This window comes from Aquarana catesbeiana, linkage group LG02, assembly GCF_042186555.1.
Source record: "Aquarana catesbeiana isolate 2022-GZ linkage group LG02, ASM4218655v1, whole genome shotgun sequence".
NCBI lineage: Eukaryota > Metazoa > Chordata > Amphibia > Anura > Ranidae > Aquarana > Aquarana catesbeiana.
This window is the reverse complement of record NC_133325.1, coordinates 395,362,447-395,387,937: the sequence shown is the minus strand read 5'-3', so window position 1 is coordinate 395,387,937 and position 25,491 is coordinate 395,362,447. Positions and strand designations below refer to the sequence as shown.

Here is a 25,491-nt window from a genome sequence, read left to right as displayed (position 1 = left end):
CTTTTATTATAGGTTTCGGCTAACCCCTCATCATCTTCTCCCTATGTAGGCCTCATCAATCTATCAAGCCATATAGGCCGCTTGCTACAAAGTCATGACCATAAAACCCATAAAAAATATATTTAAAATTACCTTCGTTTTGTAACGTCCTGGTCCACTATCACCTACGCACAGAACGTACGTACGACACGTGCGCAAGGCCCCTCTTTATACACTACGCATGTGTGAAACTCCGCCTGCGTCGCCCGCCCCTGACGTTCGAAATTAACTCATGTTCTCCGCCCCCTAATTCGACGCACAGAACGTACGTACGACACGTGCGCAAGGCCCCTCTTTATACACTACGCATGTGTGAAACTCCGCCTGCGTCGCCCGCCCCTGACGTTCGATTTTAACTCATGTTCTCCGCCCATTTTTTGTTACGGCGCGTAGTGGAGTTAAAGAATGGCGGAGACACCTGAAATGTTGACGACCTCAGGTAGTGGAGACAGCCCGGAGGCTGGAACGTCAGCGAAATCTATGAGGCCTAGATTTAAGGCCTCTAATATGAGTTTTAAAGAGATGGTGGAGATGGTGGCCATTCTTCACAAAGACGACTATGATGGCAAATATGGGCCGTACGCACGGCCAAATTTGCGCAAGGCCAAAATAATGGCGAAGGTCGTGGAGACTTTGCAGGCATCTTTTGGGGTCCAGCGCTCCAAAGATCAACTGCGAAAAAGATGGTCTGACCTGAAACTCAGGGAGCCGGATCAATACCGACGTATCCGGAAAGTTCTTAAAAAAAGTAAGTACTTGTCGTGTTTTTCTCTTGTGTTTATTACCTTGTATACTGCTCCATGTGCTTTTCCTTCCTATCCGATTTTTTGTTCATCGTTTTAAACGATCTTTTAAGAAACCTCGTTACATATCTATAGATATATATCTATATATACATATATACATATACATATATATACACATATATATACATATACATATATACACACACACACACACACACACACATATATATATATATCTAGTTATATATATATCTAGTTATATATATATATATATATATATATATATATATATATATATATATATATATATATATATATATATATATATATATAACTATAGAGATATATATATATATATATATAACTATAGAGATATATATATATAGATATAACTATAGAGATATATATATATAGATATATATATATATATATATATATATATATATATATATATGTTGAGAGATAGATATAGAGATATAGAGAGAGACAGAGAGAGAGAGAGAGAGAGAAATATATAGAGAGAGAGAGAAATATAGAGATAGGTAGATAGATAGATATAGAAATGTAAAACATTCTTTTTGAAGATTTGAAGTTATCTTAATTTTTTGGCTTTACATTTAGTTAGATATTTAGAGATTTTGTTCCAGATATAGAGAGAGATCAAAAGATTATTAACTATATTTTGAGATATTGATATCTATCTATCCGATATGTCTTTCCAATTTTAAATATTGAGGTAAAATAGGAACTCTACACAAACCACTTCATTACAAATGTTGGAAAATTACTATGTACTAAAATATCTGTGTGCTAATTAGATTATTAATTTTTTGTTTCACATAGGGGAAAAATCACTCAGCCAACAACCAGAAGACAGTCCACCCCAAGCAAAACATGATTGGGAAAAAAGCCCAAGTCCCATTGAGGATGTGGAGGAAGGAGAGGTGGGCGACATGGGCACCCCACCAGGTGAGTGTCTGACACACCAGCTTACGGTAATCTATGCATGGCTGCCTTTTATTTTATGTAATTTTTCTACTCTATTTTAGGTGATCTGGTTGTGCTTGAGTCAAGCAACAGCGCCACCCCCGAGGATGTTCATGAAGTATGCGACATGGGCACCCCACCAGGTCAGTGTTTGAGACACCAGCTTTATGGTAAGGTAAACTTATGTGTGCATATTTCTAAACATATTTTTTTTTTCATTCCACTTTAGGTCCAAGTGACTATTTCACCACAGACAGTGCCCAACGGCTAATTGCTCAAATCATGGCCTGGAATGGGGAGATCGATCAAATGCGGAATCGGCTGGATTGTATGCAGCAGGAAATGAAGGACATGATTGATGTTTTGGGTCGAATCTAAATGCCCTTTTTTAAACCCCAAAACATCAATCATGTCCTTCATTTCCTGTTTTGCTGACCCCATTCTGGGCCTTCTCTTTTTTTTTTTGGCAGAACATAAATGGCTGTTTAACCTAATGTAAAAAAGGAGGGCTGTTTCTCGTAAATACCTCAAAAATCCACAAAAAAATAATTGATTTTCAAAAAAACACAAAACAAAAAAAATAAAAAACTTGATTTTAAAAAACCAAAAAAAATAAAAAACTTGATTTTAAAAAACCAAAAAAAATAAAAAACTTGATTTTAAAAAAACAAAAAAAATAAAAAACTTGATTTTAAAAAAACAAAAAAAAACAAAACTTGATTTTCCCAAAACAAAAAAAAAAGCCTGTTTGTGAAAATCAAAAAGCCAAAAATATTTTTTTGTGGATTAGGTATAAATATTTAGATATAATTATATTTTGCTACATTATTAAGATATCATTCTATTTTTGTCTATGAACATTTTATACTAAATGCAGAACGGAATGCATAACAACCATTAATAAAAACATCTCCTTATAGGAATTAAATAAATGTGTGGTTTGTTATTTCAAGGCTCAGTATCATTTTAGTTATAATTGTAAAAAAGTTGTTTACAGTGGCAATGGAGCTTATTTAGACATTTAAAATTACAATACAGTTGGCACTACAACTGCTCGACCATAACCTAGGAGACAGCCCAAAAGAAAGGCAAGCAATAAATATAATGCAAGATTTCATCAATAATTTTTTTATTGTCAAAAATTATATATCCTGGCCCATTGCAATGGCCCCCCTACCCATAAAATAATTAACATATTGCTGTCTAACTTGACGGGCACTTTGGGGGGCCAAGCCAGTACGGACAGTATCCAGGCCTGTAAGGTTGGCTTCTATTTGTCCGGCCTCAGGCCCAACTGTGCCTATATAATTTGGCGAATGCTTATTTAAAAAGTTGTGCAGAATGCAGCACGATAAAACGATAAAATTAAGTTTGTATTCCGCCAAATTAATGGCTGTTTGAAACAGGCGGAACCGGCTGGCCAGAATTCCAAACGCATTCTCAACCACTCTTCTAGCTCTGGCCAGCCGGTAATTAAAAACCCTCCTCTCCGGGGTGAGGGTTCTTTGGGGGAATGGCCTCATGAGGTGCTTGCTGAGAGCGAAGGCTTCATCGGCAATGAAGACAAAGGGGAGTCCTTCCACGTTATCCTCATCAGGTGGCAATCCCAGGCCACCACTCTGGAGACGCTGGCAGAACTCCGTCTGGGCAAATACTCCTCCATCCGACATCCGGCCATTCTTCCCCACGTCCACATATAAAAAATCATAGTGTGCCGACACCACCGCCATTAAAACAATACTGTGGAACCCCTTATAATTAAAATAATATGACCCCGAATGGGGTGGTGGCACAATGTGGACATGTTTCCCATCTATAGCCCCTCCACAATTGGGAAAGTCCCAACGGCTGGCAAAATGGGATGCCACAGTCTGCCATTCCTGTGGCGTTGAAGGAAACTGGGAAATCAAACAAGAAAACCAAAATCAATTAATTTGGAAGCTAACATTGCAAGAAAATTAGACAATTAAAAACATTATTCCCCAGCATCAGTATAACATTCAATAATTTAATTGTTCTGGAATAACTAATATGGAAAGGCACACTTATCAGATTGGTCACCCCCTCTGATGGAACATTGATTACATTTTAGGGGGTTGTGAAATCCCTAAAAAAAATTACTTTTAGGACACGCAGGAATTTAGGGACTAAAAAGGCTACAAGACTGCAGTTGTCGCACTCTGCAGGTGCAGTTGCTAACCAGCTTACAGTAAATGAGGTAATGTAAAAAGGCATTCATGTTGCAAGGAGTACACAATCACATGCAAGGGCAATTAATGAAAACACTTTGAGGCTTGCATATGATTTGATGATGGAAATCAGCAGAGCTTCTGCTCATTTACTAAAGCACTGGAACAAATGCACTTGTAGAGTGCACATGCATTTTGCAAAGTGCAACATATATTTGCTTTAGACAAATCAACACCACAGAACATTCCAGCAAATTTTAACGAGGGTGGGGGTGGGGGGGTTGTGAAATCTAGATAATTGCTCATTAGCAGCACACTATTTGGAGTGAGTTTAGGTGGGGGGGGGTTGTGAAATCTAGATAATTGCTCATTAGCAGCACACTATTTGGAGTGAGTTTAGGTGGGGGGGGGTTGTGAAATCTAGATAATTGCTCATTAGCAGCACACTATTTGGAGTGAGTTTAGGTGGGGGGGGGGGGTGGGGGGTTGTGAAATCTAGATAATTGCTCATTAGCAGCACACTATTTGGAGTGAGTTTAGGTGGGGGGGTTGTGAAATCTAGATAATTGCTCATTAGCAGCACACTAAATACACTCAAACAAAATACATTCCAAATGAGTAGACTAGGTGGATATGTTCCCATCACTTCATGCTGGGAAGGTTATAGAAGGAAAATATACATGCATGACAAAAAATAACAGTAAAAAATTCCAGCATGTGTGAGGATAAAAAGGGGACATTCACACTATATTGCAATGATGGTAAGTAGTGTTTGAAGCAAGAAATACATCACATTATCAAAGATTACATAAAAGAACATGTGATACTAATAAAAGAAAAATATCTTACCTTAATATAGTCCTTCTGCAGGACCTGTATGATGGCAGAACAGGTCTCTGGGATAATGATCCCCAGAGCCTGGGGGGAGATGCCTGTCGAGAACTTAAGGTCCTGCAGGCTTCTCCCTGTGGCCAAATACCGCAAGGTAGCGACCAGCCTCTGCTCCGGAGTGATGGCTTGCCTCATGCAGGTATCCTGCCTGCTGATATAGGGGGTCAGCAAAGCCAACAAACGGTCAAAAACGGGGTCCGTCATCCGGAGAAAGTTCCTGAAATCCTCAGGATTATTCTCACGGATCTCACGGAGCAAAGGCATGTGACAGAACTGGTCACGCTGAAGCAACCAATTCTTGGTCCATGAACTCCTCCTCGCCCTGTTCATGGACTGGTCTTGGGCTGAAGAATAAACTACAGCACCAAGCACATACAATGCACGAGCTCTACGACGAGTACGTACAGTAACATGGCTTCAAAACGGTCGGCTGGTCAGAACGCACTAAACAGAACGCACTGAAGAACAGCAAGGCCTGTGAAGAACGACCTGAAAATCAGGAACGAGCGGCCAATAAAACAAAGATTTCTCAATGCCAACTGACCAAACGCACTGAAAAGCAGATACAAACCTCACAAGCACAGACTGAACAACAGTTAAAACGAACTGAAAAATACGAGTCTCACAAGCGCGAATCGTCTCTCACCAAACTTCTACTAACACGAGATAAACACGAGATTAGCAGAAGGAGCCCAAAGGGTGTCGTACGGGCTATTGAACTTCCGTTTTATAGTCTCGTCGGACTTGGTGTACGTCACCGCGTACTAGGCTGTCGTACTTTTGTGTGGTCGTGTGTGTGCAAGTCCGTTCGTAAGAAAGTCTGCCGCAAGTCCGCCGAAGGTACGTCGGAAGTCTGTCGGACAGGCTGTCGGACTTTTGTAGACGAAAAGTCCGACCGTGTGTACGCGGCATCAGGTGTGATTGGGAACTTTATTGCCCCATAATAGCCCGGATATAGAATAAGGTCGTGTTGAGTTTTTCTCAAATATTATCATGAAATTTTTGGGTTTTGTATGTGCCATTGTGCTATCTGGGACCATCTTGCAGCTAGATAATATGACCAGAAGTCATGGAGACCTAAACCACCTTTTTTATGGGATTTGTATAATACTGATTTAGCTATACAAGGGTGGGAATCAGACCATATAAATTTATTAACATCTGATTGAAATTTTAGTGGTCATCAGCTTATTTAATCTTATTGGAAGGGCCCTGAATAGGTATAATAACTTTGGTAGAACAGACATTTTAATGGCAGTACATTTCCCTAAAAATGATATATTGAATGATTTCCATACTTTCAAGGTCAATCTCAGTTTTTGTAGCATAGGGGAATAATTCTTAGAGGATAAGTTATTGATGAATGGGGTGAGGTGGATACCTAGATAGGGTAGAGTGTCTTTGGCCCATGTGAAATTAAATGAAGTGCGTATGGTGTCAAATTGAGATGGTGGAATATTTATAGGCATGCCATTGGATTTTGAGACATTTATTGACAGTCCTGATAGCGTAGAGAAAACTTTAAGTGTATTCAATAGGTTTGGTAAAGCTATATTAGGTTGGATGAGGAATAATAACATGTTGTTATTAGAACTGTATTTAATGTCTGGGTGTTGTAAAATAGCTGCTGCTAAAGGTTCAATTGTTAGGGCAAATAATAAAGGTAAAAGGGACAACCTTGATGGGTACCCTTTCCCACTTTGGAAAAATCTGAGTTACAGCCTGGTAGTTTTATTCTAGTGGAGGGGTTGTGATAGAGCGCATGAAATGCTTGAATAAATTCTCCCTTAAAGCCATATTTTTGTAGAATTAAATCTAGGTATCTCCAGGTTAAGCTATCAAAAGCTTTATTTATGTCAAGACTTAATAACAAAACTGACTGAGATTTGATGTTTGCGTCTTGGATTATATTCATTACCAAACGAATATTGTCTGTGATCTGCCTGCCTGGTATAAATCCAGCTTGGTAAGGGGATATCAAGGAGGGGATTATTGTTGCTAATCTGTTAGCGAATAATCTGGAAAAAAATTTGAGGTCATTATTAATTACGGATATTGGTCTATAGTTTTGGGCAAGTGTATGGTCTTTGTTCGGTTTTGGGATTAAGGACATGTTTGCCAACACCATCTCTTCGGGAATAAATCACCTTTCTGGATGCTGTTGTATAGCTTTGTTAGTGTTAGGGTGAGAAGTTGAGGGAATTGTTTATAGTAAAATGTGGAAAATCTGTCTGGGCCAGAGGCAGTACACCCTTGCAAGTGTACTGCCTCAAACAATGTATATACACTATTGCAACACTGCCTGATTTGCATTCCAAACAATATATGTTATAAACTTTGTTATACTATATATATTTTTTAATATGTTAATTCAATAAACTATTTTTGTACCAATTACACTTTTTTATGTTTTCTATATGTGCCTAAAAAGTCCACCAATAGGGGACCCCTCTTGCTGTTAACACTTTAGCACAAGGGGAATCTGGTTTGCATGATCCACCAATTACTAAAGTATAAGTTCACCTTTTGTAACATGTTACATCCATATTCAGGGTGTAACATGTTGTAAATCCATTGGCCCACGCAACCCCTGTTGTGACAGGCAGCGGAAAATCTTCTCCCCCCGCTCTCCGTCACAATCAAAGAACGTGGCCGTGCAGGGCTTTGGCTGTGTCATTCGTTCACAGAGTTCTGTGAATGGAAAACTACAAGGTTCGGCAGCCTTTGTGGAGGTCGGCTGGTAATTCTCCATGAACTACAATGGCACTGTTGAGGGGTCTTGCAGGGTTGAAAGGAAACACATTACAAAAAAAGTTTGGGTCGCCACACCCCCGCACCTGTGACTAACAGACTAGGTAAGTTCTCTCCTGCACAAGTATGAGAGAAGGGGGCGCGTGTACAGCATTCCCTGACAGATCGCTTCCCCCTATCTCCTCTGGCTCACTCGGGATTGGCTGCTCCACGTCTGAGCAGTATTGGCCAAGCTGAAGCCAGATGGTGTCTTCCACCATTTCCCATTGGTTGGTACTCGTGAGTGGCTGTGGCCAGCTGTCATTGAGCGTGTCGATTTTATAACAAAAAAAATGTCAACTTCACACTCTCAATCACTACTTTAGTAGTAAGAAATTAACATCCTGCACTCACGGCTCAGATCAGCCCCAATTCATGCACCTTTAACACCTCAGATCACTGTCCCCCCTGCAAATCTGCCCCACCACTGTACTACCATGCTCATTTGCCCAACCACTGTAACCCCCTACACATCTGCCCCACCTCTGTACCCCCCTGCTCATCTGCCCCATCACTGTAACCCCCTGCTTATCTGCTCCACCACCGTACCTCCATTCTCTACAGCCTTACTGCTGAACCGTTTTCTCATCTGTCCTAACACTGAACCTATCTGCCCCACCACAGTAATTTGTCCCACCAATGCACCTCCTTTCTCCTCTGCTCATATTTCCCACCACTGGAACCCCCTTGCTCATCTGCCCCATCACGGTACCCCCCTGCTTTTCTGTCCCACCGCTGAACCCCCTTCTCATCCCTCCCACCACTGTACCTCCTGCACCACAGTACCCGCCTGCCTCACCTCTGTTCTCATGCCCAACCACTGTAACCCTCTGCTCATCTGACCCACCAATACACCGCCTTTCACATCTGCCCCACCCCCCTGCATTTCTGTCCCACCACTGAACCCCCTTCTCATCTGCCCCCACACTAAATCCCCTACTCATCTGGCACAACACTAAACCCGCCTGCTCATTTGGCCCAACACTGAATGCGCCTGCTCATCTGCCCCACCACTGTATCCCCTTCTCATCTCTTCCACCACTGTATCTCCCTGCACATCTGCCCCACCGCTGTACCCTCCTGCTCATCTGCTCCACCGCTGTACCCTCTTCTCATCTATGATACGTGTGATATGCAGAGTGGTGAAAGGAAGCTGAGATGAGACACAGCAACCGGTCCTGGCACAATCATCCTGCTGATCCACCTCTCGCATCCAGCCCACATGCTTGTATGTGATATCACATACAAGCATCTGGAATGGATGCACAATGATGAGCTCAGGTCAGGGGCATTTTCTGAAAGCAGTGGGCCTGTGTACAAGATTATAAGTTGGGCCCCCGCAGCTGAGAAAAGGTGCGGCGCTCTGCACCATAGGAAAAGTTGGGTGTGATTCTCTTTGCGCTGAATACTGGCTGTGGCTTAACCGCTTGACATCCGGAGGACGTCATATGACGTCCTCGACTTTCGGGGCTTATATCTGAATGATGTCTGAGGCTACAGACATCATTCAGATACCGGCATTTTCAGCCGGCGATTCCGTACACCATAAGAACGATCATAGCGGCTGTTCCGCCGCTTGATCGTTCTTACGGGCGGCGGGAGGGGACGTCCCCCCCCTCCCGCCGCCCTCCGGTACTACTACCGACTCACCTCAGCAATCGGTGAGTCGGATAGCGGATCCGCCGGCGCCGGATGTTCACCATAGAGATTTCCGGCGGACCGGATGGTCGCCGGAGTCTCTATGATCGTTCGGAGGCCGGGCGCGATGTTATGACGTCACGCCCGGCCTCTGCATTCAAAAAAACGGCGCCGCTTCAGCTGTGAAGCGGCAATCGTTTTATTTTTTTTTTTTTATTTTAGGCTTCCCAGCCTAGAGGTGAGATGTGGGGTCTTATTGACCCCATATCTCACTGTAAAGAGGACTGATCGTGTCATATTCCTATTACAAGGGATGTTTACATTCCTTGTAATAGGAATAAAAGTGATCAAAAAAAAAAAAAATTTTTAAAGTGTAAAAATAAAAATTAAGTAAAATTAACAATAAAAAAAAAAAAAAAAAAAATTTTTAAAGCGCCCCTGTCCCCGTGAGCTCGCACGCAGAAGCGAACGCATACGTAAGTCCCGCCCACATATGAAAACGGTGTTCAAACCACACATGTGAGGTATCGCCGCCAACGTTAGAGCGAGAGCAATAATTTTGGCCCTAGACCTCCTCTGTAACTCAAAACATGTAACCAGTAAAAAATGTTAAAGCGTCGCCTATGGGGATTTTTAAGTACCAAAGTTTGGCGCCATTCCACGAGCATGTACAATTTTGAAGCGTGACATGTTAGGTATCTATTTACTCGGCGTAACTTCATCTTTCACACAATGCAAAAAAATTTGGCTAACTTTGCTGTTTTGTTTTTTTTTTAAAGCATGAAACTTTTTTTTTTTTTAAAAACGCGTTTGAAAAATTGCTGCGCAAATACCGTGCAAGATAAAAAAGTTGCAATGACTGCCATTGTATTCTCTAGGGTCTCTGCTAAAAAAACATATATAATGTTTGGGGGTTCTATCTAATTTTATAGCAAAGAAATGATGATTTTTGACATGTAGGAGCGAAGTGTCAGAAATGGCCTGGATGTGAAGTGGTTAAAAGGGACACAGAGTGCAGGAGTTCAGTAGTGATGCAAAGGTTCAGGAATAATTTCAAAGTTCCCAGAAGCTAAACGGTAGTTCCACCACCTGTCACCTGATTGTGGTTTTCTCAATCACAGTGAAATCCCTTCTGAGATTGGTAGTGGCAACCAAGCGAGTCATCTTCCTCCAGATGCTGGACGGGGCTAGCAGGACTGTGATTGGCTTTAGCAATGGCCAATGACAGTCCTCCTCCTGGAAACAGGGACTGCCCCCCTAGCAGAACTGCACCCAATCTCTTCGCCATCACAAAAGCTGACGATCGCAGCTACAGCAAAGTTAGAGAACCAAACAATGTTTCCCATCTTTTACAATGTGTGGGGGCACAGTGCCTCCTCCTCAGTGCAGCTGCGGCATGGGGAACTCAGAGAATGGAATGCATTAGTGTCTCACTGATACTTCCCTGCGCTGCTCTGCTGATGGGGAGGGAGTCGAGTGACGGCAAAAGAGGCTTTGTGTGCCACTTGCGGCACCAGTGTCGGGGGTTGCCTACCCCTGGTCTAAGACTTAAAGTGACACGAAACTCAATTTTTTCATCCATTTTAAAATATGAAGTAGACCATGGCTGTTTAACCACTTGCCACCCAGGCCAATTCTGACATTTCTCTCCTACATGTAAAAATCGTAGCAAATAAAAGAAATTTAAAGGGAACAGATAAAAACCTGTCCCTTAATAATAATAATTGGGACTTTTAAAGATGCATGTGAGGCAAGCGAGACCAAAAAGGATATTTGAAAAATTAATTTATTTCAAAACTATACCAGTTAAAACAATATTAGTCATGAAACAGATGACCGAAATTGATATTCATGATGAGAAGATTGAACAGGTGCTTGGGTATACAGAGCAGCCGACGCGCTTCACAGTTAGAATTACTGCTTCTTCAGGGCTGTTTCCCATGCGTCTGTATAGTTCAAGTTACAAAAACATTTGACATTAGTATCAACAAAAAAAAATTATATATATCGCTCACCCAAATAGTCAGATATTGATCGTGTTACAGCATCGAGGAGAGCGGACAGCACTTCGCGATAAGGGGGCGATGTCAGAGTCCCCTAGATGGTCTTGTGGATTTTGAACCATGTATGCAGGTAAGAGATCTAAAATATAGTGATATATATGTAGCAAGGTGCACTAGCATCCTAGGTTGGAACATCTAAGAATAACTGAGTGTATACCTAAGTGCAGTTGTATAAATAGTAGATTATTAGGGCATCCTCTAAAAGGGTTTACACAATGATAAGCTTCATGTATATAAAGTAAAGACTAATAATGGGCTTGGAATGAAAAAGGTAGACATAATAAAAAGGAAGAGATATAACTTGCTCTTACGGTGGATAATAATAATTATATAAGCCTAATGGCCAAAGCCCCCCTATACTTTAGCAAAAAGGTATTGAAAAGGGCCTACAATAGAGCGAGATCTAATAAACGTGAGCAATTAAATTTCTTATCGAAACCTCAGAATACAAATGTCACTACAAAACTTATCACTACATTTAGAGCACATCAGGATCTTTTTCATGCACTAGTAGCTCAAAGCTGGCATTTCCTTTCCTATTGTAGGCCCTTTTCAGTACCTTTTTGCTATATCCCCTATTTTTTAGTCTTTCAAAAGAGGGCTTTTGCTTCCTTAAAGCCTTCCTCTTTCGTACAATTACGGCGTAGCCTCGGATACTGACTAAAGGGTATACTACATATGAGCGAGCGGGGATGAGCACTTGAATAGTGCAGAATAGTATTCCCTGCGGTTTCCTTGCGGTAAAGGGTACTGTATATAGAACCATCAGGATCTATAAACAGTTGTAGGTCCAGAAATGGAATACTCCTGTTGTCTGACTGCACTGTAAAACTTAAGATTGTATTTATTAACAGACAGTCATAAATTCGGAAAGTTCAGCAGTAGTTCCAGTCCAGATGACAAGTACATCATCAATATACCTCCGCCAGAGAAGAATGTGGCGGGGGTATATTGAGGCACTGTCATCCGAGAACAGGGTCCTCTCCCATCCCTCCAGATACAGGTTGGCATACAATGGGGCACACGAAGTCCCCATCGCAACCCACTGTACCTGGAGGTAGGTGGACCCATTAAACAAAAAGATGTTAGACATCAAAATGTGTCTTAAGAGTGAAATAATGAAGTTACATAACTTCCAGTTATTTCTATCTTGTTCATGCAAAAAGCCTGAAATCACCTCAAAACCTATCATGGGGTATGCTCAAATATAGAGCTTTAATATCAATAGCTACCAAAGTAGCACCTACAGGGATGTTAAGACCCTCAATGACTTAATTCCAATGTCTCTTTAAAATAAGACAGGTGTCCGATGACATGGGAGCTAAGTTGCCTATTTACATATATGCTGGCTTATCACTATATTTAGTGCACATCAGGATTTTTTTCGTGCACTAGTAGCTCAAAACTGGCGTTTCCTTTCCGAAGACCTAATTATCTCTAAATAAGTTTCAGACCATCCAGAGATTGTCTACAAAAGATCACGATCTGTTAGAGATAATCTTGTAAATAGCCACCTTTCACCTCCATCCCTTATGGAGGGAGCTGTGGGAGGTAATGGCACCTTCAAATGTGGCAAATGTGACCATTGCCCCTGGATAAGGGAAGGGGACGGCTGCCCTTTGCCTAGGGGGAGAGTTATGAAATCTAGGTTTAATGCCGACTGCGGTACGATCAGAGTAGTAAATCTGGCCACTTGCACATGTGGTGCATTTTATATCGGAAAAACTAAGCGCACATTCGCCAGACGCATACGTGACCATATATACTACCTCGACGCAGGGAGTCTTTACGCACCTATATGTAAACACGTGGGCCTTAACCATGGCTATGACTCGTCCTTTATCTCATTTTTTGCACTTGAGGTTATACCACAACAGGAAAGAGGGAGTGATTTTGATAAGAAAATCCTTAAACGAGAAACTAGATGGATTTTCAGAGAGCCACCAGCCCACCTGGTATGAACACCGCATTATCTTTCAAATCTTTTTTATAATGTCCATTCATAGACTATATATCTGTTCACTTGACTAGACTGTGTCTACGCAAGCATACCATGTTTTATAGACATGCCACATAGCTAGTTAATTATTCCCACTAACATCTTCATACTACTGTCTATTATGACTATTATTTTTTCACTTTTTTTTCTAATATTTAATAATGTTTGTTTTGTAATTATTGTTGATGGGTACTGCTGTGAAAAAATCTTTTTTTTTTTTAAATACTCTGCCATTGCTATATGTGTTTTTGGTGCATTAATAGGAGCGCTAACTTCATTTTTGTGTCGGTCATATTGTTGAAAGTTTAGACGTCCCCTGTTAAGAGGCTTGTGTCTCCTCAAATTACCGGCTGCCTTCTTTCCTTGGGCAGCTGGATGGCGCTAGCAGCTTTCTTCCCCTATTAGCCGTCCACGGCGAGTGGGAAGCTACTGCAGAAGTGGTGTCATTGAGTTGACCCCGATCATTCCATTTCCGGGTGTAAATAGGAAGCCGAAACCATTCAGCCGCCATGACTCGTATCGCGGCGGCTAGGGAGGACGCACCGGAGAACCTAGCAGAGGCTACACTTCTTATTTTGAGCTGGGATTACTTCTCATCATGAGTATCAATTTCGGTTACCTGTTTCATGACTAATATTGTTTTAACTTGTATAGTTTTTGTAATAAGTTAATTTTTCAAATATCCTTTTTGGTCTCACTTGCCTCATGACAGATATATGCATCTTTAAAAGTCCCAATTATTAAAAAGGGACAGTTTTTTATCTATTCCCTTTAAATTTCTTTTGCTACCTTTTAGGGATGAGGATGCAATACTCTGTCTCTAGATTCTGTCCATGTTTCTTTATATATGTAAAAATCATAATTTTGTTGCTAGATAGCCTAGAGAATACAATGATGGTCATTGCAACTTTGTATCTTGCATGGTATTTGCGCAGCAATTTTCAAACACTTTTTTTCTGGGGGGGGGGGGGGGGGGGGTAATTTTCATGCTTTAACAAAGCAAAAAAACAGGCCAATTTTTTTGAATAATTTGAAAGATGAAGTTACGCCGAGTAAATAGATACCCAACATGTCGCACTTCAAAATTGCACACGCGGACCTGAACGGACACTCCATACAGGTCTAAGGAGCAACAGATGTCAGCGGTTACATGTCCGCTCCGATCCGCTAAAATGTGACGAAGGAAAACCCTACTTTTCCATCCGTCTGCGGATCGGATGAAAACAGACTCTACGGTCCGTCTTCATTTGATTCCCCCATAGAGGAGAGCGGCGCTCTGACAGGTCAGTCCCTGCACATTGTGCAGAGACCGACCTGTTATCTGCCTGCTCAGCAGGGGATCGCTCCTTCAAAAGGTCTGTGTGAAAGGGACATTATTGCTCTTGCTCCAACGTTCGCAGCAACACCTCACATGTGTGGTTTAAAACAGTTTTCATATGTGGGCGGGACTTACATATGTGTTTGCTTCTGCATGCGAGCACAGGGGCACTTTAAATTTTTTATTTTTTTACTTTAAATTTTTTAGTTTGACACTTTTTAAACCAAAAAAACATTTTGATCACTTTTATTCCTATTACAAGGAATGTAAACATCCCTTGTAATAGAAATATGACATGAATGGTCCTCTTTACAGTGAGATATGGTGTCAATAAGACCCCACAGCTCACCTCTAGGCTGGAACAGCTGAAAAAAAAAAAACCCCACCAATCTCAGCTTCCCAGCCGAGTCGGCGCAGTTGGTTTGAATGCAGAGGCTGGGTGTGACATCGTAACCATCCAGGGCCAGCGAATCCTTACTCTGACTCACCAATGGCAGCGGTGAGTCAGTAGAAGCACCGGAGGACGGGGGAACGTCCCCTTTCGCTGCCCGTAAGAACGATCAAGGGGCTGACCAGCCGCTATGATCATTCTTATGGTGTAGAGAATCACCGGCTGAAAAAGACAATATCTGAAGGATGCCTGTAGCTGCAGGCATCAGATATACCCGCACAAAGTCAAGGACATCATATGACGGCCGGCAGGTGGGAAGTGGTTAAGGGGAAAGTATATTGTTCTCAGGTTGCTTTTTTTTTCCCCCGTGAGCTCAATCCTCTGTTAATGCACCTCAGCCCTACTAGTGTAGAGCGACCTTTATGTCTGGTCACATTCCCCTCTCTCTATACTATTACCATAGTGCAGAATGCATGTATAGTCCAAGTAGATGCATAGTCCATCGTGGGGTCGAGCAGGAAAGGGTTGCATGGAAAAAGAACGTAGTCACCCTAGAACAGGAAGTTTGAGAAAAGCAGAAAAAAACATTACATTTACATTACATTACATTTGAGAGATGAAACAAAGCAAGCGAGAGAAAGTAAATTCTACTTAAATGTAAACATATTGCATTTATATAGTAAGTATGTTTATTTGTAACAAAAAAGTGTTTAGTGTAACTAAGGTTCAGTTTTAGAAGGGAGAATGACAAAAAAAAATAAACCACACACTAAAACACAGTGCTTTCATTTTTTTATTTTAAGTGAACAAAACAGTACAAAGCAATTAATGGCAACTTCCCCAAATCAGTAACAGTTAAAATAACTTAAATACAGTTTTGGAAAATTCTTAAATGTGTAAAACCATCAGCAATATGTAAAGCAAAAAAAAACAAAAAAACAAACAACCCATGATTACATATTAAATAAGGTTTTATTTTCTTAAAAACACAAGATTAAATTCATAATGGCTTACCAACCTCTAAGTACCAGCCAGTGGTAATACATAGTTGGCTCAGAGAAATAAATGACAGAATTATGCTAAATATGACAAAATGTTATAACTTTCACAAACTCAACCTTTAAACTGACTTTGTGATGGGAAGGATTTCAGTTGAGCTCTTCAAAAGTGGTATTTATTTTTATGAAACTAGAGCATTTATCCAGTGTAAAAAATGCTCTGGACATAAAATATAACCCAGAAATATAACTCTTCCTTACACACTGGTTGAGTTTAATAAAAGTTGTCTGCAAGTGTTTTCAGACATATCTTTACATAAAAAGATCTGTACTTTTTTTATTTTTTTTGCTGTACTCTCGTAAAGCTTGCCAAATCTAAAACTAATGAGGTAACAGCCCCAGATAAAAATATATTTGAGAGACTTTCCAAATTAAATTTGGTCCATCCTTTTATTTATGGACAAGGATAAGCTGACTGCTATTTTTAGAAATGTACCATTATGATCATTTTAAAATGAATTAAAGGCCAAGTATGTCAGACTTAAGTTATTCTAATGCTTCAGCTATTTAAAGACTTAAATAAGAAACTTTACATTTCTTAGCATTAGTTATTAAACAGTCAATTTTTGTTTCTCAAAATGGTGTCAAATCTGCATCAAGCAGGGATTTCTGAAATTGCCAAAAGAAAAACAAAAAACAAAAACTTGGAACTAATGCAGCCTTCCAAAAGTTGTAGACATGGTCTAAAAGAGTCACTTCTATTCCCATACACATACATATATATAACTTGAGATCAAATTACAGGCATCACCACATTTGCAGTTTCAGTTCTAGGTAAGATTGCATTTAAAAAACAAGGTGTGCATTGCGTATTACAATACATTCAGTTATTGTAGAAGTTCCAACTCAGATGGAAAGATTTCAGCAAAAGTACTAAAAGAGTATCTATTGAATAGATTTAAGCTGTTAATTCTGTTCTCAAACTATTCTGCAAATCATTAAAAGGAAACGTTTGGCTCCTCACATCAGTGCATAAGAACTTAAGTTAAGTTGCTTGTTCTGGATCAGTGGGGTAGATTTACTAGAGGAAACTATCATGGTAACTTGCCAAGTGATTGAGATGAAACTGATAAATTTAAATCATGTGAGCAAAAACCCTGTTTTTGTTCTTACTCTTGCAAGTGACTGGACATATAAAAAACAAACACAGCTTCATTCTATTTACTAAGTTAAGTGAACAGTCTACTCCCTACAGTGACACCTAGCTTTTCAGGGAGCTTAGCAATAAGTCTACGTTTGCGTTTAGAATTCCTTATATTATTCACTCATATTTCCATGTACTTTGTCATGTTCATTCTTTCAAAAACTGGTCATAATGTAATATATACAGTTTCACTAAAATATTATAATGTACAAAATTTAAAAACACAAAAAAAGCGATAGCATTTTTGTTTATAACAACCTTTTGCTCTTCCTAGAACAGATTAAAAAAAAAAAAAAAAATCTTAATAAATACATCTTTAATAAGTTTAACCACTTAAAGGGGTTGTAAACCCTTATGTTTTTTCACCTTAATGCATCCTATGCATTAAGGTGAATAAACCTCTGGCATTCACCGCCCCCCTAGCCCCTCGCTTTACTTACCTGAGCCCCATAATTCCCACGCCGGAGACACGCTGTCCCTCTCTGCACGGGGTCCCTGCTCTTGATTGGATAGATTGACAGCAGCGGGAGCCAATGGCTGCGCTGCTATCAATCAAATCCAATGACGCGGGGCCCGAGTCCAGCATTCGTGTCTATGGACGCCAAATGCAGGTCTCGGGAGCGTTCTTGCAAGGTAACCCCCCGGGACAGTGCATCTCCTAGGGGGTTATCTGAAGTTAGGAGGAGCCGCGAGAGCCGCCGAGGGACCCCAGAAGTCAAGGATCGGGGCCACTCTGTGCAAAATGAGCTGCAGTGTGGAGGTATGACTTTTTTTTTTTTTTTTTTTTTTTTTTTAAATACCACATGAGCCTTTACAGTCACTTTAAGTACCGAAAAGATTTGCCCCCTTAATGACCAGATCATTTTTTGCGATACGGCACTGCGCCGCTTCAACTGACAATTACACGGTTGTAGAGTAAACAGTAGTAGTGCAGCGCTAAAAACTCATACAACTGAAAAAAAAAAAGTCCATGAGATAACATATGCAAGAAATGGATGAAGCAAACAAAGCCAAGACAAATCCGCGGTGAAAAAGGGTGCTTCATGCAAATCCAAAGTGCTCTTCGAACCGTGCTCACACCTCTTGCCAGCCAAACCGCTCACCTTGTTACAAGGACCCCTGAACTAACAGGAAGGTCTCATAAGTGTTCACCACTTAATAGTGGTCAGGGTAAAATCTTGACTGGAACACCGGAACCCACTTCATTGATCAGGCTTAAGGGTTTTCATCCATATTCACATGAAATATATAAAGAATACTATAGTGCTCTCTTTATAGCTAAAACACGATATCATTTATTAAAAAGGTACTCACATAGAAGACCGCTGAGGAAGTCCCGCTGGACGATACGCGTGCGGATCGGATTTTATCCCCAGAGACGTCACTGCAGCCACCTTAATATCTTCTGTCACCTTTTAAATACATGCACTCAATACCTTAGCACTGGGCATAGTGCTTTCTATGTGAGTACCTTTTTAATAAATGATATCGTGTTTTAGCTATACAGAGAGCACTATAGTATTCTTTATATATTTCATGTGAATATGGATGAAAACCCTTAAGCCTGATCAATGAAGTGGGTTCCAGTGTTCCAGTCAAGATTTTACCCTGACCACTATTAAGTGGTGAACGCTTATGAGACCTGTTAGTTCAGGGGTCCTTGTAACAAGGTGAGCGGTTTGGCTGGCAAGAGGTGTGAGCACGGTTCGAAGAGCACTTTGGATTTGCATGAAGCACCCTTTTTCACAGCGGATTTGTCTTGGTTTTGTTTGCTTCATCTATTTCTTGCATATGTTATCTCATGGACTTTTTTTTTTTCAGGTCGTATGAGTTTTTAGCGCTGCACTACTACTGTTTACTCTATTACTTGTAAGGACTTATATATTTGCCTTTAGTGTCCAGCAGCTTGTTCTGTCGAATGTTTTTTTGCGCTGACTGTTTTTTCTTTTAATTACACGGTTGTGCAACATTGTACCCCTTCCCCCCCACAAATGGAGCTTTCTTTTGGGGGGTATTTGATCACCCCTGCGTTTTTTATGCTATATTTAAAAAAAAAAAGCGACAATTTGTGAGTAGAGAGAGATCGCCGTTCTTGATCACTAGGAGCAGCTGAACTATCTCTACTTCCCTGTCAGAATGGGGATCTGTTTGTTTACATACACCGATCCCTGTTCTGGCTCTGAGGATCGATTGTGGGTCACCGGCAGACATCACACCAGCGCGCATCGGCTCCGGAGTCGCACTGCGAGCACATACCCCCTATAGCCTGTACAGCTACGGCGATTCGTGCAGGGGAGCCAACCTGCCCTGATATAAGGACGGCGGCTAGTCAGCAAGTAGTTGAGGAGCAGCTTTCATTTTAAAAGGGAATCAAATGTTTCTCAGTTAAATAGGTGGTCGATTGCTTCAGAATGCAAGTCTGTTAATGGCCATCCCATGTAAGGGCACCTGAAGATGGCGCTCTTTAACTTCTGAGATTTTGTGCAGCTGGCTACCCAGCATGCACATCTAGTTCTCATGCCTGTGCAGTAATAACCCTTTGCGGTGCGTAGAGTTGAAATACCACAAAGCCACAAGCTGAAGATTCCCGTTGACTCCTGGGATTGATGACAATAATATCCCAGGAGTCAATGGGACATCGTAGTGACAGATCACCCAGGCAGACAGATCCAGAAGTGGAGGCGAAGTTTAACAAAATTTAAAAAAAAAAAAAAAAAAAAAAAAAAAGGCTAGGCCTGATCATCAACATAGGACATACTTGTGGAAGAGAGTAAGAGATTCGTTTTAAAATGTTACGTTTTTTTTTTACTCAGGCGAGAACCAATATGAGATAAATATGCCTGTTATTAGTTTAAGAATTTCACCTTTAGGGAATGTATTTTATTTTGTGCTCATCGCAGACAATTTCCTGGACATAAACTGCCAGTTTATGTATGCATGTTAAAAATCATAGCAAATTTAAACCAATCACAATAGCTGCTGGTTAGGTCCCCTTAAATGGACTGTAAATTTACCCTAACCAAACAAATCAAACATTACAATTTCCATGTGGCAGAGCAGTGAATGCTTCATTTATAAGATATAGTTTGCCAGAATCAGTGATTAGCCTCAGAATACAGAAGAGACCTCCATACCTTTTTTTTCTGCAGACAGGATATACTGAATTCCAGATCATTTAAATACATGAAGTTTAATGGTAGTCTAGAATTCAGGGCTCTTAAGCCACAAAGGACAGCAAGTAAAGTTAAGCTGGAGTTTTCCAACAGGTCTACTTTAACTAAATTCACTCACAAAACAGAATTTAAAATCTCGATCAAACCCCTGTTGGGAATGTTAGGTGCAGTGTAAAATATGGCAGTAACATTTTGTAGTGGAGCTAGATGCAGCATCATGATTGTACTCCCAATAATTGTCGTGAACTGTATATTTCAGTCGTAATCTCTGAAGGTGTGAATTCGCTGAAGCAAAACAAATGCAGTATCATCATTACTAAACTTTGCTTGCAGTGATCAGTTAATTATATTGCATTCACATGTTTTTGCAGTATTCTATATATACAAGCCATCTCACCAAAGTCCGTAAAAAAGATTTTCACTGCTTAACATACCAGTTTTGAAGTGGCGTCTAGGGATGAGAGCAGAACATGGCGCAATTTGAAGAGAATTCCATGAGAAATAAAGGCCTACAATAGTTTAACAAATTCATGTAAGGAAAAAAAAAAAAAAAAAAGCCACAATTTTGCCAAATACGTGAACTAACCATTTTGCAGAAAAATGTATAAAACACTTAACTCCCACAGCTTGGAGCCCATTCGCACTTGTGGTGTGTTGCCTAAAGGCAGTCTATTTAAAATGAATAGGCTGCAAACAAACCAAAAATTGTTGGCAGTGCATTGCAACACACATTCTTCAGCAAGGCGCACTGGAGTGCCATTCAGAATAAACAGCACTGCCTTCTGTTACCAGAATAGTGTGATAAGGACAAAGCCTCTTTTTGAGATTTGGTGTTTACAAGTTCAAATCACTTAGCTAGAAAATATAAAAAAAATTTTTTTGTTTCAGATGCCCTAGAGAATAAAATGGCAGTTGTTGCAATACTTTGTCAACACCGTATTTGCGTCTGACAAGTGCAATTTTTTTGGGAAAAATGTCTTTAATTAAAAAAATAAATAAATAATAATATAAGACAACAGTACAGTTAGCCTAATTTTTTTTTATATATTGTGAAAGATGATGTTATGCCGAATCAATTGATACCAAACATGTCACGCTTCAAAATTGCACCCACTCGTGGAATGGTGTCAAACTTTGACCCTTAAAAATCTCCATAGGCGACGTTTAAAAAGGTCTACAGGTTATCAGTTTTGAGTTACAGTAGAGGTCTAGTGCTTATTGCTCTCATTCTAATGAACGCGGCGAAACCTCACATGTGGTTAGAAGCGTTCGCTTCTGCGTGCAAGCTCGGTGGAACGGGGCGCTTTAAATTTTTTTTTCTTTTTTCCTTATTAAATTTTACTTTATTTTTACAGTCTTTTTAAAAAAAAAAAAAAAAAAAAAAAAAAAAAAAAAAAAAGTGGGGTCACTTATTCCAAGGAATACACCCCTTGTAATGGGGGGGGGGGGGGATATAATACATGACAAGACCTCTTAAATGTGAGATCAGGTATCAGAAAGACCTCAAATCTCATATTTACACCAAAAAAAAAAAAAAATAAATAAAAATTCCCCTTTAAGATCATTGGGCGGAATTGACGTTTGACACGGCTTCTGCCATCCAATGGTGTGGAGCCCAGTGGGGGGCCATCTTTCTCTCACTCGGCATCCAGCCTGTGAGGTAAGAGGGCCCGATAGTCGCCACCCATAAAAGTGGTTTCAGCGACGGATTCGCTGCGAGTTCACTTTTATCAGGGGGTGGGAGAGGGCGCCCCAACTCCCGCCACGCTTTGGTCGTCTCCGCCACTTACCGGATCCCTCGGTAGTGGGTGGCGACTATCAGGCCCTCTTACCTCACAGGCTGGATGCCGAGTGAGAGAAAGATGCCCCCCCTACTGGGCTCCACACCATTGGATGGCAGAAGCCGTGTCAAACGTCAATTCCGCCCAATGATCTTAAAGGGGAATTTTTATTTATTTTTTCGGAGACTACCAAAGCGTGGCGGGAGTTGGGGCCCCCTCTCCCACCCCCCAATAAAAGTGAACTCGCAGCGAATCCGTCGCTGAGACCACTTATCTTAAAGCCTACCGCTCCCTTTAGAAGAGCATACTGGGGTTATGGCAGCTAAGTGCTGCCATAACCCTGGGAATCCTCTTCCAACAGCCGCCATATAATGACTGTGGGCAGTTGGCAAGTGGTTAAAAAGGTTGTAAAAACGCCCAAAAAAAAACCCCGTAAACATGCGCGCGGGAGCAGCCGTTCACGGCACAGGGCTCGGAAGGAACGACCCCCATGGCCGTTCCTTTAGAGCGCATGCATCAGTGATGTCACTGGTTGCATGTAATGTAATTATCTCCTAACTTTGAATACTTCTAAACCTCAATAAAAAAAAAGAATGAAAATAAATATCTCCTAAACGGTACACATTTAGAAGATATTTACACAACCTATAGCCAAGCCTTATTATAGGCTTACCTATAGGAAAATGTCAGCAGGGGACGTTTACTTCCTCTTCCAGAGTGCTGCCAGATGGGCATGAAAAGCACCCGTAATGGGAGCTCAAAGCTAGCATGGTATTGGAAATGTGTACCTTTTTTTAAGTGTCACTAAACCCACAATAGTAAAATCTGTCTGTATTTACAGTATAGCACGCTTGTTATACTCACTGTGGAATTTAAGGGGTTAATCCTCTGCATTGTGTAAAAAGGCCATTTTATCCTGCATGCCCAGATCCTTCCCTCCTGCACTGTCTATCTTGGGAAAGCCAGCTAACACAGTCAGGGTAGCCAACCTGCACATGCTCAGTTGTGTCTTTTATGCTGGAGAGAATAATTACTTGTTCTCAGGAGGTAGCCAGGTCACATGATATTGGAATCACACATGCGGGCATGTATACAGGCTGAAGTGGGAATCTCCTCCTACCTAAACGCTCAGCACTGGAGAAACTGAAGTTTATCATGTAACTGTGGTATACAGCTCAGCCAAAAAAGTATATAGTGGCAATATTTTAATGTAAAAAGATTGGGGGGGGGGGGGGCAGATTAACTATTTTTATATTACCGGGTTTAGTAACACTTTAAAGACCACCCATCTTCCATCAACCACATGTGGAGAAATTCTCTTGCAAGTTGCTTTATCACCAGCCAACCATTATTTTATCAAAGTACAGGCACCCATCCTCTGGAGATGATTGAACAGTCAAACACCATGAGTGTAATTAGATGAATTCAACTGCACCCAATTAAAGTGAATCTTTTGATGGCCAAGTAACTGCTTCTTGTTTATAGATCACATCCTCGACTACCATTGCTGCTGCCACATCTAGTGTCAGAGAACACCATACACAGGCTCTCCATAGTGGGAGGGAGGAGAGGTCTTATGCTCCCCTATACTATGCAAAGAAAGCCTGTCACTTTGCTCCATATGGTAAAAATACAGGTTTTATTTTATTTTATCTGCACTTATGTCTTTATAAATAGGTGACCACTTGAAAGCAATTTTCCATACATTCCAGAAGATCTGAAATTTGTTGTATTAAAAATCTGTTCCCAATACCAATTACGCATTCGATTAGAGCAATTTTCCTTGATGTAATTCAGACATGAGCCACACTTATATCTAGGAAAACACACAATGCTTACTATTGCCCTCTACAGAGATCAGATGGAACATGATGACAGTTCACACTTTTAACTTATACATTAAAGGATAAAAAAATTAATTTATACGTCATACATATGTACAGTTTTAAAAATGATAGAAATCCAACATAATGTATACACATATATAAAAATGTTAATATATGTTAACCATATAAAAACGACAACCAGCTAAAAGATTGGAAATCCAAAAAAAGCTTACATCCGGAAGGAGAGACTGTGGGGCCTGCTTAATATAAAAATGCAATCAGGAAACATATTGAAGTAATGGAAAATAAAATCATCAATACAGGCAATGGGTTCGATGGAGTTTGCAATAGGTAAGTGCCATTTGAACATGATATGCAAGAAACATTCAGCACACACATATACTTTTTCTATGCTGATGTAATAAAGGATGTCCAAGTTTCTTCTGACCTCGAAGACTGCGTCTCATTATCACCCTCTCTGTACTCCTCCTTTTCGGTGTGGTAGAGGGGCCTTCAGCCTGCACACCACTACTCCTAGTTAAGGTCCGTCTTGACTTTTTAACTGCAGGTCCACAGTTGGACTCCTCGAGTGTCCGTTTCAAGGAAGATAACTTTTCTATTTCAGTTTTTGGACTATTACTGCTTGGCGTTTTAGTGCCCTTTGTACCGACAGCTGAAGAGGGGCCAGGGAAGAGATATATAGAAGGGGAGATGTTTGGAGATCCACTGGCCCACTGACTATCTTCAGGGTTTCCAGAATCCCCTAAAGGATGTGAAGGGTTTGCAAGTGCTTTAGATCTGCCTGACTCAGAGCCCCATTTGCTACAGCTATCAGAGAAGGCATTTCGGCGAATAAGGGATGGAAGAGGCTCAGATAGAGTAAGTCTCCACCATGGATCATCTTCCAGTATCTAAAATAAACAGACACTCATTAGAAGAAAAAACAAAAAAACAAAAACAAAAAAAAAAAAAAAAAAAAAAAAACCCCACACACACATTAAATCCCAATACTATTAAATATCACCTTAAAAAGAAAAAACTTAAAATCTGTTCAGGCTGCCAACTTTTGAAACTATAGTCACCACTCGTAATGTAGTTTTGGGAAAGTAATGCTCAGCTAAACCCAGAAAACAAAACAAAAAAAAACCCGACAACAGCCATTGTGGAAGCACTTTATTTTCTCAATACTGTAATGGTTATTTTCTTTGCAATGTTTTGTCACAAAAAGTATCTGAAACCATGATGACATTTATTAGTGCAACAATAAATAGGCAATATAGACATGTGGCCAGTGATCAAATTATTCACAGCATATATAAAAATTGCACATGGCCAGCTGTATTCCACATATTACAGAATACAAACATTTAATACATTTATTTCCCCCTTACAAATCTAGGTATTTGAAAGCAGACCTACAGTCAAAAAAAAAAAACTGTTTACTACGAATACCCCATC

The 25,491-nt window shown here is 40.5% G+C and overlaps 1 protein-coding gene across 1 annotated transcript in view; it reads right to left on the bottom strand.

Annotated features, from left to right (window-relative positions):
• Nucleotides 1–22,423: 22,423 nt before the first annotated feature.
• PPM1D (protein phosphatase, Mg2+/Mn2+ dependent 1D) overlaps nucleotides 22,424–25,491 on the bottom strand; it is a gene marked incomplete in the record, with an annotated part of 58,865 nt that continues 55,797 nt past the window's right edge. The window contains 1 exon segment of the mRNA XM_073615249.1: nucleotides 22,424–24,944. Within this exon segment, the coding sequence (XP_073471350.1) occupies nucleotides 24,420–24,944 (525 nt within the window).